This window comes from Myotis myotis, unplaced genomic scaffold (assembly GCF_014108235.1).
Source record: "Myotis myotis isolate mMyoMyo1 unplaced genomic scaffold, mMyoMyo1.p scaffold_m19_p_40, whole genome shotgun sequence".
Taxonomy (NCBI): domain Eukaryota; kingdom Metazoa; phylum Chordata; class Mammalia; order Chiroptera; family Vespertilionidae; genus Myotis; species Myotis myotis.
This window is the reverse complement of record NW_023416347.1, coordinates 734,169-746,387: the sequence shown is the minus strand read 5'-3', so window position 1 is coordinate 746,387 and position 12,219 is coordinate 734,169. Positions and strand designations below refer to the sequence as shown.

The following is a 12,219-nucleotide window of genomic DNA, read 5'->3' as shown; positions in this document are numbered from 1 at the left end:
CACTGGTTTGGCTCAGTGGATAGGGTGTTGGCCTGCAGACGGAAGGGTCCCGGGTTCGATTCCTGTTAAGGGCACATACCTTGGTTGCAGGCTCCTCCCCAGCCCTGGTCAGGGCATGCAGGAGGCAACCAATCAATGTGTCTCTCTCATTTCAATGTTTCTCTCTCTAAAAATCAAAGGAAAAATATCCTCCGGTGAGGATTAAAAAAAAAAGAAAAGAGAGTAGAAATGACAATCCAGTTCTTTTTCTTTAAAGGTCTTTTTAATTTTGAGTATTTTAATTGAGTTTAAAATTAATGAAGTTTGATTCATCACACGACCTCTTCATTGCTGACACTAAGGCATAAGGAGAATGTAGGTGGCATTTTAAATTGGAACATATAAATGACAGATTTTTAAAATAAACTACAAAACCGTATGAAAAAAATGTTTCACATTAAATAAGATTTGTCATCATAAAAGGTCAAAAATAATTTTATTAAAAATATACACAGAAATACAATAGAAATCTCTCCTTTCACCAGTTAAACAAGTATTCCATTAAGGATAATAATAAAGTTATCGATCCCTCCTTAGCTGTTTAAACTCACCAAAACATTTTAGTAAAAGCAGTTGTTAAAACAACAGTAAATAATATACTTCCCCTGGGAAAACATTTGTCAAGTAGCATTGTAAAATACGCTGGTAACTTGCCTTTTATATATTGATGTTGATAATGAAGCATAGACATCTTATATGCAAAAATATTTCTCCAATCTCAATTTGCTTTTTTGAATTTTTAATACGCATAAAGCATATTCACTTTTGAGTAGTTTTGTTTCCATGCTCACTGTTGTTAGGAGCTAAATAGTTATTTTTCACACATACACTCCGTATGCGCAAACAGAACATTGAGACGGTCAAGTTTTCTCACAATAAATTTTTGAATAAATTTCTTTAAACAAACTGTTTCTCTCAACAACTTCAGCTTTCCTTCAAAAAAAATAAAAAGAAAAAAGAAATTGACCCACGCAGTCCCACAGATAGCTCACATACTCAGTGCAGAACAGTGTTGGTGTAGGGGAAGGGAGTGGAATGAGACGAAACCCCAGGACCAGGGAATCAAAATCCCGCCATCTCGACAAGGGCCACAGGAAGTCATGTTTTCATTCAGCCTTCTCCTCTGCCTTTGCTTTGAGGAAGAACTCCGGCTTGTAGACGCAGCGATAGGCCAGGAGCTGAGGAAGGGCTCCATAGGCTATGTTGAACGCTAGAAAGAGGATCTTTGCTTCCTCGGGGACCCTGTGGATGTAAGCGGTTCTCGCGTGAAGGGAAGCACCGATGTGAGAAAACTGAGCCTGTGGCGTGAAAGAAAAGGGGGAAGCATGAATTTTGTGACCAGCTGGATGCCCGACGAGTTCTGACTCATTCCTTCAGACCATGTCTCTATGCCAGCCGTGGGCAAACTACGGCCCACGGGCCGGATCTGGCCCGTTTGAAATGAATAAAACTATTGAAAAAAAAGACCGTACCCTTTTATGTCATGATGTTTACTTTGAATTTATATTGGTTCACACAAACACTCCATCCATGCTTTTGTTCCGGCCCTCCGGTCCAGTTTAAGAACCCATTGTGGCCCTCGAGTCAAAAAGTTTGCCCACCCCTGCTCTATGCCCTAAAGGACTAGTGCTTTTGACCAATCCGTAGTCTTGAATATGTCACTGAATGTAGGGCTGGTCTGGACGGAACTGTTCAAATAAAGTGTACCTTCTTTAGCGTGGCTTTAGCATACCAGCTGTTGTATGACCCACCTAGGGCCCCATCGCTAACAAACATCAGTAGGTCAGTGTAACAGAAAAAATCGGAATAAAATCTCAGGTGACTTCTTTTTGCTTTCTGATTTGCATTCTGAGGATCCTATCATGAGACTCGGTCATGGCTCACAAAATGTGTTCGCATAAAAATGAAGAAAGTACAGCCCTGGCCGGTTTGGCTCAGTGGATAGAGCGTCAGCCCACGGACTGAAGAGTCCTGGGTTCGATTCCGGTCAAGGGCACGTACCTTGCTTGCAGGTTCCCCCGCCCTGGTCGGGGTGCGTGCAGGAGGCAACCCATCGATGTGTCTCTCTCATATTGATGTTTCTCTCTTTCTCTCCCTCTCTCTAAAAATCAATGGGAAAATATCCTCAAGTGAGGATTAACCAAAAAAAAAAAAGAAGAAGAAAATACGGAATTGAGAAACCAAAAAGATTTTTGACATAACTATTTAAAAAGCAGCACTGGGGACCTCGGTTTCCTGTATCAGTCTTTTATCCCTAGAGCAAAAAGCTCAAGCCCTTGATTATGTATTTTTTTGCTGGTTTATTTATTCCTGTATTTGTTTCTTGTGCAACTTAAAAAACGCCAAGGTTTGTTTTGCGAGCTGGGGTTGTTACCAGCATGGGGTGGGGTAGGGGTAGGGGTGCGCTCTGTAAAATGGCCGGGGTACGCGCAGGCGACCTTTTCAAATCCAATTGTACAGAATGGAAAGGCCAGCACTTCCCGCTTGTACCCCTGTGCTTGTTCAGAACACACAGCAGAATGTGCTGGGCCGTCTTTTGTTGATGCTTTTCATAAGAACAGGGGAAAACTGTTAGAAAAAGGCTTCTGCGAGATTTCCTCGGGATCCCGGTATCATTACAAAAGGCAGTCGTGGAGTCTGCATTTCAGTTTCATATCTCACTGAAATGCAAGGTGCACGTGGATAAAGAGCTGGGGATCTGAATGTAGTAAGCGGTGGATGATTCATCAGGATCAAAGCGAAGAGACAAAAGACGTTACACTCGAAAGAAGGCACGGAAGCGACAGTGAAAAACTAACCTGCTTTAAATACACATACGTTGTCTTCTCTTTCCTTCCCTACGAAATCTGTTTCTTCTGCCCAGTGGCTAACAGATAAAGGTGTTACTGAGCCCTAGACCTCATGCATAAGAAACAGACCAGCTTCCTTCAGCAGCGTGCGTATGGGTCTGTATCAGGGACGTCATCACGAATTCCCGCTACATTCTGGGGGGGCCTCTGGTTCAACTTTCCTTCTGTCAAGGACACCCCTGCATTGTGACCCGTGAGGCTCTGAGAGAGCTCTGCCCCCCACACACACCTCCCCAGCGGCAGACTCCAGGCCGAACCCAGCAAGTGGTCAGCTGGGTTTCATTCATCTCTGGGCTCTGAAGCCAGGAGACCCTGAGAGCCCAGGGCATGCGCGGGGCCGCTGCTGTGGACATTCTGGGACCCGGAACCGGAGCTCGGCCCCCGGCACTGTGTTTCCCAAGAGCCTGTTTTCAGTAACTGTCTGAATACATAACCAAACTTTGTCTTCTGTACCTGAGGCCAGATTCAAACCCTGATTTTCTGAAACACGGGTTTGGTGTCTCTGTCTTTATAGACGCTTGCACTGTACGCGCCACAAAGATCACCAAATTGGGGACGTGCCAACCATCGTGGAGAGCATGGGTAATACGAGGGGTCATGCCCAGCTGCGGAGGGAAACCCGCAGGAGGCGAGGCCGTCGGCTCCTCTCCTGCACCAACAGTGCGGCTAATACCTCACTGTCCCCAACAGCACGCTCCCAGCGGCAGCAGGAAACAGTCATGTCCTTAGAGCGTAAGCCCGCTGGGCAGGTCCTGTGTCTCATGTTCCGTGTGGCACCCGTCGCATTGTGAGAGCTCAATAAACGTTCTACAGTCCTGGTCTCGCAACTGTCAAAACCCTTAAAGCTTCCACAAAGCATTTCTCCAAAATGCGGAGATGTGAGGCTGAGCGTCTCACCTGATCATTTGTGAGGTGTTTCTTACAGGTTTCCATAAAGGAAAAAGCTTATAAAGGGTGTCCCAAAATTCACGCAAGAAGTAATCTTAATAGAAAACACAGATTTATCATTAAAAATTGTAAATTTTTTATTGATTCATAAAGTATACAGTATAGGGTTATGTATGGAATAGCGTATCGGGTAAGTGGCCTCCACGGCTTTGCTGGCACATATGCACTCTTTTGTTGAAATTTTCCATGACCGAAATGCGCTGCTCAGGAAATAACAGTTAATGGTGCTCGCTACTGCGACATGATAATCCAGTTTTTTGTGCCGTGGAGGCCATTTACCCGATATGCTATTCCATACATAACCCTATACTGTATACTTTATGAATCAAAAAATTTACAATTTTTAATTATAAACCTGTGTTTTCTATCAAGATTACTTCTTGCGTGAATTTTGGGACACCCTTTACAATTCACCTCCAGTAGAGTCAACTCTTTACAATCAAAGTCTCCACGGAGCAGCCTCCAGACCCGTTGGTGAGGAAGGGCAAGGCATCTGCCTGGCCAGGGAATGGGAGTCCCAAGGCCCCGGTGGGAAGGGCGTGGCCTGGCTGCCTGGATCCGTTCCTGCTCCCGTGGCCCTGAGTGTGTTAACTGGATGGCACGCCGGGCTCCCTGCCAAACCCATTGTGAGGCTGTCCCAAAACTTTTTCCTGGTTCACGAGTTTTAGGGAAAGAGACACAATATTCACCGCTGCAGATCAGTAAATGAACCTCCAGGGTCACACAAGGCATTTCCCCTCCAGACTCTTACTGGAACGTCTGACAATAAAAACAGTAATCGCACCCTAGCTGGCCTGGCTCAGTGGATAGGGCGTTGGCCGGCCGAAGGGTCCCAGGTTCCATTCCAGTCAAGGGCACGGACCTCGGTTGCAGCGCCTCCCCACCCCCACCCCTCGCCCGGACCCTGGGCAGGGTTTGTGCAGGAGGCAACCAATGGATGTGTTTTTCATGTCGATGTTTCTGTCTGTCTTTCCCTCTCTCTCCCACTCTCCCTAAAAATCAATGAAAATATATCCTCGGATGAGGATTAGGGAATAAAAAGAAGAGGTGTTGGGTTCGAGAATTACTCTTGAGACAGCGCTAAGCAGACCTAATGATTGGCTAGATGTAAAAGGGGAGGGAATAGGAGGTGTGAAGAATTATACCACGAGTTAAGCTCCTACAAAGTACCTTGGATGGGAAGTCGCCTTTCCAACCCTGTAAATTCTAGTAGTCTTGTTGCCATCATAGTGACTTGGCTGTGATCCAATTAACTGGCTAAGCCTAGAGCAGCAGTTCTCAACCTGTGGGTTGAGACCCGCCTAAGACCAGCCTGCATATCAGATATTTACATGACGATTCATAACAGCAACATGACAGTTATGAAGTAGCCACGAAAATAATTTTATGGTTGGGTCACAACATGAGGAACTGTATTTAAAGGGCCAGAAGGTTGAGAACCACTGGCCTAGAGTTTCTGGAGGAACCTCATTCTTTTTTTCTTTTTTTTAATATATTTTATTGATTTTTTACAGAGAAGAAGGGAGAGGGATAGAGAGTTAGAAACATCAATGAGAGAGATCGATCAGCTGCCTCCTGCACGCCCCCCACTGGGGATGTGCCCGCAACCAGGGTACATGCCCTTGACCGGAATCGAACCCGGGACCCTTGAGTCCGCAGGCCGACGCTCTATCCACTGAGCCAAACGGTTCGGCGGGAACCTCATTCTTAAGCTTGCTTGAAAAGAGCAAGATGAAGACGATCATTTTAAAAGGTAAGTTCATTTGGCTCTTTTACCGACAGTAAGAAAATAAAAGGTACAATGACTTCATTTTCTTCCTTGCTCATAAGAGCCAGTTGTTTGGCTGGTTGTTATTGCGTAAAAATGCACTTTGTGTGATGAAGTCATTCCATAGCTAGTTCCGTTCGCAGTTCAGTGAGCACCTACTGGAGCCCGGGGCGGGGCTGACAGCAGGGGGAGGAGCAGAATGACAGGTTCTGCTTCCCAGGAGCAGACCCTTTAAAATGAGCCCCTCTGGCCCTGACGGCCTGGCTCAGTGGTTGAGCATGGACCTATGAACCAGGAGGTCACGGTTCGATTCCCGGTCAAGGGCACATGCCCAGGTTGCAGGCTCGATCCCCAGTAGGGGGTGTGCAGGAGGCAGCCAGTCAATGATTCTCTCTCATCATTGATGTTTCTATCTCTCTCTCTCCCTCTCCCTTCCTCTCTGAAATCAAGAAAAAATAAATAAAACTAGTCCCTCTGGTTCTGTCTAGGATAGTACAGTGGAATTCCAAAATCTCAAATTTAGAATGACATCTTAAAGTTAACAGCTCTCAGTTCTCTTTGGTGGCCGTGGTGTTGAGAGACTGGCAAATGGCACTGTAAACAACGGGGCCACCTGCTGCCTCTGTGGCGGTGGACAAACCCCACAACCTCGCTGGGCCTCGTCTGTGTAACTGATGGAGCACCTGCCAGGTGGTCACTGCGAGACTTAAGTAAAATAGGTCAGCAGAAACGTCTTCTGAGGAACCACAAAACAAAGGGGCCCCAGTTTGGCTCTATCGAGCAGTGGTTCTCAACCTTCTGGCCCTTTAAATACAGTTCCTCGTGTTGTGACCCAGCCATAAAATTATTTTCGTGGCTACTTCATAACTGTCATGTTGCTACTGTGATAAATCATCATGTAAATATCTGATATGCAGGATGGTCTTAGGCGACCCCTGTGAAAGGGCCGTCCGGCCACCAAAGGGGTTGTGACCCACAGGTTGAGAACCGCTGGGATAGAGCGTCTGCCTGCGGACTGAAGGGTCCCGGGTTCGATTCCAGTCAAGGGCACATGCCCCGGTTGCGGGCTCGATCCCCAGTAGAGGGCGAGCAGGAGGCAGCCGGTCAATGATGCTCTCATCATTAATGTTTCTATCTCTCCCCCTCTCCCTTCCTCTCTGAAATCAATAAAAATCTATTTTAAGCCCTGACCGGTTTGGCTCAGTGGATAGAACGTCGACCTGCAGACTGAGAGGTCCCAGGTTCAATTCCGGTCAAGGGAATGTACCTTGGTTGTGGGCACATCCCCAGGAGGGGGTGTGCAGGAGGCAGCTGATCGATGTTCCTCTCTCATCGATGTTTCTAACTCTCTATCCCTCTCCCTTCCACTCTGTAAAAAATCAATAAAATATATATTTTTTAAAAATCTATTTTTAAAAAAAGCACAAAAACAAAGGAGACATGTCCACCTAGTGTTTCCTACCCTAAAACACTGAGCAGAGGTGTATGGGATCCTCAACCAGGACAGCCACATGCCCAGTCAGCGTTCACAGCAGAGCGCGTTCTCAGGTACCTGCGCGAGGCCTCCCGCGTGAATCAGGGTGACGTCAGCCATCCAGGAGCACCCGGGCACCACCAGTCCGTAAAGCGCCACCACGAAGTAAGGGACAGAATAGAACAGGTACACCAGCATCTGTGCCAACAGAGAAATGTCATCACACACCGGCCGGCCTGGCCCGAGGAAGAGCACAGACCACGGACCCTCGCAAAGGTGAGCATGTTCATTCCCGCTTCCCAGGCGGAACCACATGTTCCCATTCTCCCAGAGCGAAGACAGAAAAGCCTTAGGCTCCGTCACTACTTGACCTGGATCTTGGGATAAGCGGCAGGGTCCTTCAGGTAGGGCTCTTGAAACTGGGTATAAAATCGGCAGAAATCGGCTGGGCAATCCAGAGCAATCTGGGAACGGAAATGAATTCGTTATCACGATGCAGTCACAGCCCTCGCTGGTTTGGCTCAGTGGATAGAGCATCAGCCTGCAGCCTGAAGGTCCCAGGTTCAATTCCCAGTCGGGGCACATGCCCAGGTTGTAGGCTTGATCCCACGGTAGCTGATCAATGATTCTCTCTCATCATTCATTTTTCTCTCTATCCCTCTCCCTTCCTCTCTGAAATCAATAAAAACGTATTTTTAAAAAAGATGCAGTCACAGCTGGCTCTTCTGTTGGCTGATGAGGCCAAATGCGCCAGCTTTAGTGACAAACAGCTTTGCTCTGTAACAAAAACTACGTGTGGGAGAAGCTCCCAGTGAAAGGGGAAGGTACCCTGCAGGTGCCCCGGGAGCAGAGGAAGCAAACGGGAGCAGGAACTGGAGCTAACGCTCTGCTCCCGGCTGCCTTTTGAGGACTCGGGTTAAGTTCCAGGTCCCGCCAGCAGAGCACGCACGGCCTGCTTCTCCAGGGAAGAGCTGGCCTCCGCCCCCTGCCTTTCCGTACCAGGTTCATCTTACTATGCTTTATAAGATTCAGAAACAGCCGCCTCTGTCCAGTGCCTCACGGCGTGCATGGCCTTCGGGGACCAGTGAAGAACAAGGGTTTAAGCCCGAGTTGGTTTGGCTCAATGGATAGAGCATCGGCCTGCAGACCAAAGGGTCCCGGGTTTGATTCCAGTCAAGAGCACGTACCTTGGTTGCAGGCTCCTCCCCGGCCCAGGCCCTGGTCGGGGCACTGCAGGAGGCAACCAATCAATGTGTTTCTCTCACATAGATGTTTCTCTCTGTCTCTGCCTCTCTCTTCCACTCTCTCTAAAAGATCAATGGAAAAATATCCCCTCAGGTGAGGATTAACAACAACAAAAATAACCTCCTCTATCCAGTGCCTCACAGAGTGCATGGCCTTCGGGGGCCAGTGAAGAACAAGGATCTGTGCCCTGGTCGGTTTGGTTCAGTGGATAGAGCACCGGCCCATGGACTGAAGGTCCCAGGTTCGATTCCATCAAGGGCACGTATCTCAGTTGCAGACTCAACCCCCGTGCAATAGGCAGCCAATCAATGTGTCTCTCTCACATCAATGTTTCTCTCTCTGTGTCTCTCCCCCTTCACTCTTTCTAAAAATTAATGGAAAAATGTCCTTGGGTGAGGATTAACATAATGAATGAATGAATGAATGAATGAATGAATGAATGAAAAAAGGACCATTGAAATAAAAACACAAAAACTGGAAGAAAAAAAAAAAAAGAACAAGGATTTGGAAGCAGGGTCCTCATCAGAAGCAACCTCCTGCGTCCCTCCAGCATCCCCTCTGAGAGCAGAGCAGGTTTAGTCCCAACACAGTAGACTCGAGGCCACAGAAGAGCCAAGTGTCTCTTTGGCATGTTACTGGGTCCCCTCTCAGTCACCTCCCTGAGCTGTCATCCGTCATGTCCCACCCAGACAACACACATGAACCCGGGTCAGGGGCAGAGTCGGTGAAAGGACTCCCAACCTAACAGCCCCACACACCAAGCGTGTGCGCACACACACACACATGCACACACACACAGGGAAGTGGGTACAGCTGTGCAAGGTGACAGGTGGCGCTAATTTTGTTGCAGTCCTTTTTTATTATTATTATTTCAGAGAGGGAGAGAGAAATATCGATGAGAGAGAATCATTGATCAGCTGCCTCCTGCATGCCCCCTATTGGGGATCCAGCCCACAACCCAGGCATGTGCCCTTGACCGGAATCAAAACCAGGACCCTTCAGTCCGAAGGCCGACACTCTACCCACTGAGCCAAACCGGCGAGGGCTTGTTGCTGTCCTTTTAACTGTGGGCATTACAGCAAACTAACCAAAGGACAGTTTCACGGCTCTGTGGTCTGAGCAAAGCCCACGGCCTGGCTTTCTCCTTTACTTCCCTCCCCTGAGTCTCTCCTAGTGGCCAGCTCTCCTCCAGGCAGTTTGCAACCACCCACATCTTAAGAGAGCTGCTCCCCTTGAACCCTGCCAGCTGACCCCAAAACAACTAACCTACTACCTCAGCTTACACTTGCCGCTCTGCATCCCAGCAGCTGTGCAATGGCAACAGGCTATCACCATGGAAGCTGAATATAACTGACCGCGTAACTCTGGCTGCTAAGAAGAACTCATGAAACTGGGACGTTGTGAAGGATCCTTAATAAATAAACAGCCCTGGCTGGTTTGGCTCAGTGGATAGAGCATCGGCCTGCGGCCTGAAGGGTCCTAGGTTCGATTCCAGTCAAGGGCATGTGTCCAAGTTGCGGGTTTGATCCCCACTAGGGGGCATGCAGGAGGCAGCCGATCCATGATTCTCTCTCATCATTGATGTTCCTATCTCTCCCTCTCCCTCTCCCTTCCTCTCTGAAATCAATGAAAAAATATTTAAAAATAAGTAGACCTTTATTGAACAGCTACTATGTATCAGTCCCTCTACATGTATCGATGTTCACTATTAAATCTTCAAAACAATACCGTCAGCTAGCTTCTGTTATTTTATAAAGACGCCAAGGGTCCAAGAGGGTAAGCCTTTGTTCCAAGGCCTCACAGCCACAGATGTACTTACGTGGCAAGGATGCTAACGCCTTACTCCGGGAACCCTTCCTCAATCCCACCGCCCTACTCCTGAGAACACCTGGATGCTCTAGGCCCGTGGTCGGCAAACTGCGGCTCGCGAGCCACATGCGGCTCTTTGGCCCCTTGAGTGTGGATCTTCCTAAGCCTTAGGAGGACCCTAATTAAGTTAATAACAATGTACCTACCTGTATAGTTTAAGTTTAGAAAATTTGGCTCTCAAAAGAAATTTCCATCGTTGTCCTGTTGATATTCGGCTCTGTTGACTAATGAGTTTGCCGACCACTGGCCTAGGCCAGCAGTGTTTATTGCAGTCTTAAGTTACCACCTGTTCCCAAGATACTTAAATCAGAAACATCAACGGAACCAAAATAGTGAGACTACTTTTTCAGGTGCCCTTTAATAAGGGAGGGGAGATGCTTCTTTTTTTTTAAGGACATTTCTTTTTTTAAAATATACTTTTATTGATTTTAGAGAGGAAGGGAGAGATAGAAACATCAATGATCAGAATCATGGATCGGCTGCCTCCTGCACACCTCCTACTGGGGATCGAGCCCACAACCCAGGCATGTGCCCTTGACGGGAATCGAACCTGTGACCTTTCAGTCTGCAGGTCGACACTCCATCCACTGAGCCAAACCAGCTAGGTTGGAGGGAAGATACTTCTGGGTAGAGCTTGATCTAAGGACCAGAAGGAGGTGGCACAAAGCAGCCCAGAATGGGCCCGGCCCCTGGAGAGAGGAGGTTTGGGGTTGACCCTGGCAGGTGAGCAGCAGGAAGCAGGCCCCGCCCTCCAGGACCTAATGGGAGGAATATCTGGTCAGTGCACTAGGAAGTCTGGTATATATGTCACTGTGATCAGTTCTGCTTACCAAGCCTCTAAACAGGCTAAATCCAGTTGCCAGGAGGAGGCAGATGACCAACAGGAAGTCAAATGGTCTTCTCAGCAGGTCCTTTGCTTGGACTTCTTGAACGACCTAAAACAGAGTTTGTAACTGCTGAGCAGGTCTGGGGCCGGAGGAGACCGGAGACCCACTGAGACAAGGGTGGCGGTGGTGACGAGAGAGGCTGGAGATTCCCCATTCATAGCATAACCCCCAGCCGTGTAACTTTAGGAAATCCTAGCATAACCCCCAGCCGTGTAACTTTAGGAAAATCCTAGCATAACCCCCAGCCGTGTAACTTTAGGAAATCCTAGCATAACCCCCAGCCGTGAAACTTTAGGAAATCCTAGCATAACCCCCAGCCGTGAAACTTTAGGAAAATCCTAGCATAACCCCCAGCCGTGAAACTTTAGGAAAATCCTAGCATAACCCCCAGCCGTGAAACTTTAGGAAATCATAGCATAACCCCCAGCCGTGAAACTTTAGGAAATCCTAGCATAACCCCCAGCCGTGTAACTTTAGGAAATCATAGCATAACCCCCAGCCGTGAAACTTTAGGAAATCATAGCATAACCCCCAGCCGTGTAACTTTAGGAAAATCCTAGCATAACCCCCAGCCGTGAAACTTTAGGAAAATCCTAGCATAACCCCCAGCCGTGAAACTTTAGGAAAATCCTAGCATAACCCCCAGCCGTGAAACTTTAGGAAAATCATTTTCCCCTTCAAGACTCAGTTTCCTCATCTGTGAAATGAGCAAATGGGGCCATGTGACCTCAAAGGGCCCTTCTAGCTCTGGTTCCATATTTTTTCTTTTTTTAATAATAATTTTTATTTCTTGCCGAAGCCGGTTTGGTTCAGTGGATGGAGCGTCGGCCTTCGGACTGAAGGGTCCCGGATTCGGTTCCGGTCAAGGGCATGTGCCTGGGTTGCGGGCACTTCCCCAGTGGGGGATGTGCAGGAGGCAGCTGATCGATGTTTCTCTCTCATCGATGTTTCTAACTCTCTATCTCTCTCTCTTCCTCTCTGTAAAAAATCAATAAAATATATTTAAAAAAATAATAATAATAATTTTTATTTCTTGAAGTATTACAAAAAGTATTACATATGTCTCCTTTCCCTGCCCCCCCTTGACATTCCCCGGGCCTCCCCTAGCCCCTAGTGTCTTGTGTCCATTGGTTCCATATT

General features: G+C 47.7%; 1 protein-coding gene across 4 annotated transcripts in view; it reads right to left on the bottom strand.

The window, feature by feature from the left end:
- Positions 1-458: 458 nt before the first annotated feature.
- Positions 459-12,219, bottom strand: part of TM6SF1 (transmembrane 6 superfamily member 1) — a 28,834-nt gene continuing 17,073 nt past the window's right edge. For 3 of the 4 annotated variants that reach the window (XM_036306277.1, XM_036306278.1, XM_036306279.1), the window contains 4 exons: positions 11,023-11,127; positions 7,450-7,542; positions 7,157-7,276; positions 459-1,337 (listed from right to left, as the gene is read on the bottom strand). In XM_036306277.1, the coding sequence (XP_036162170.1) occupies positions 1,146-1,337; positions 7,157-7,276; positions 7,450-7,542; positions 11,023-11,127 (510 nt within the window). In that variant the 3' untranslated portion in view covers positions 459-1,145. Of the gene's footprint in view, positions 1,338-7,066; positions 7,277-7,449; positions 7,543-11,022; positions 11,128-12,219 lie in introns of all 4 variants that reach the window. The other variant, XR_004967166.1, reaches the window with a different exon arrangement.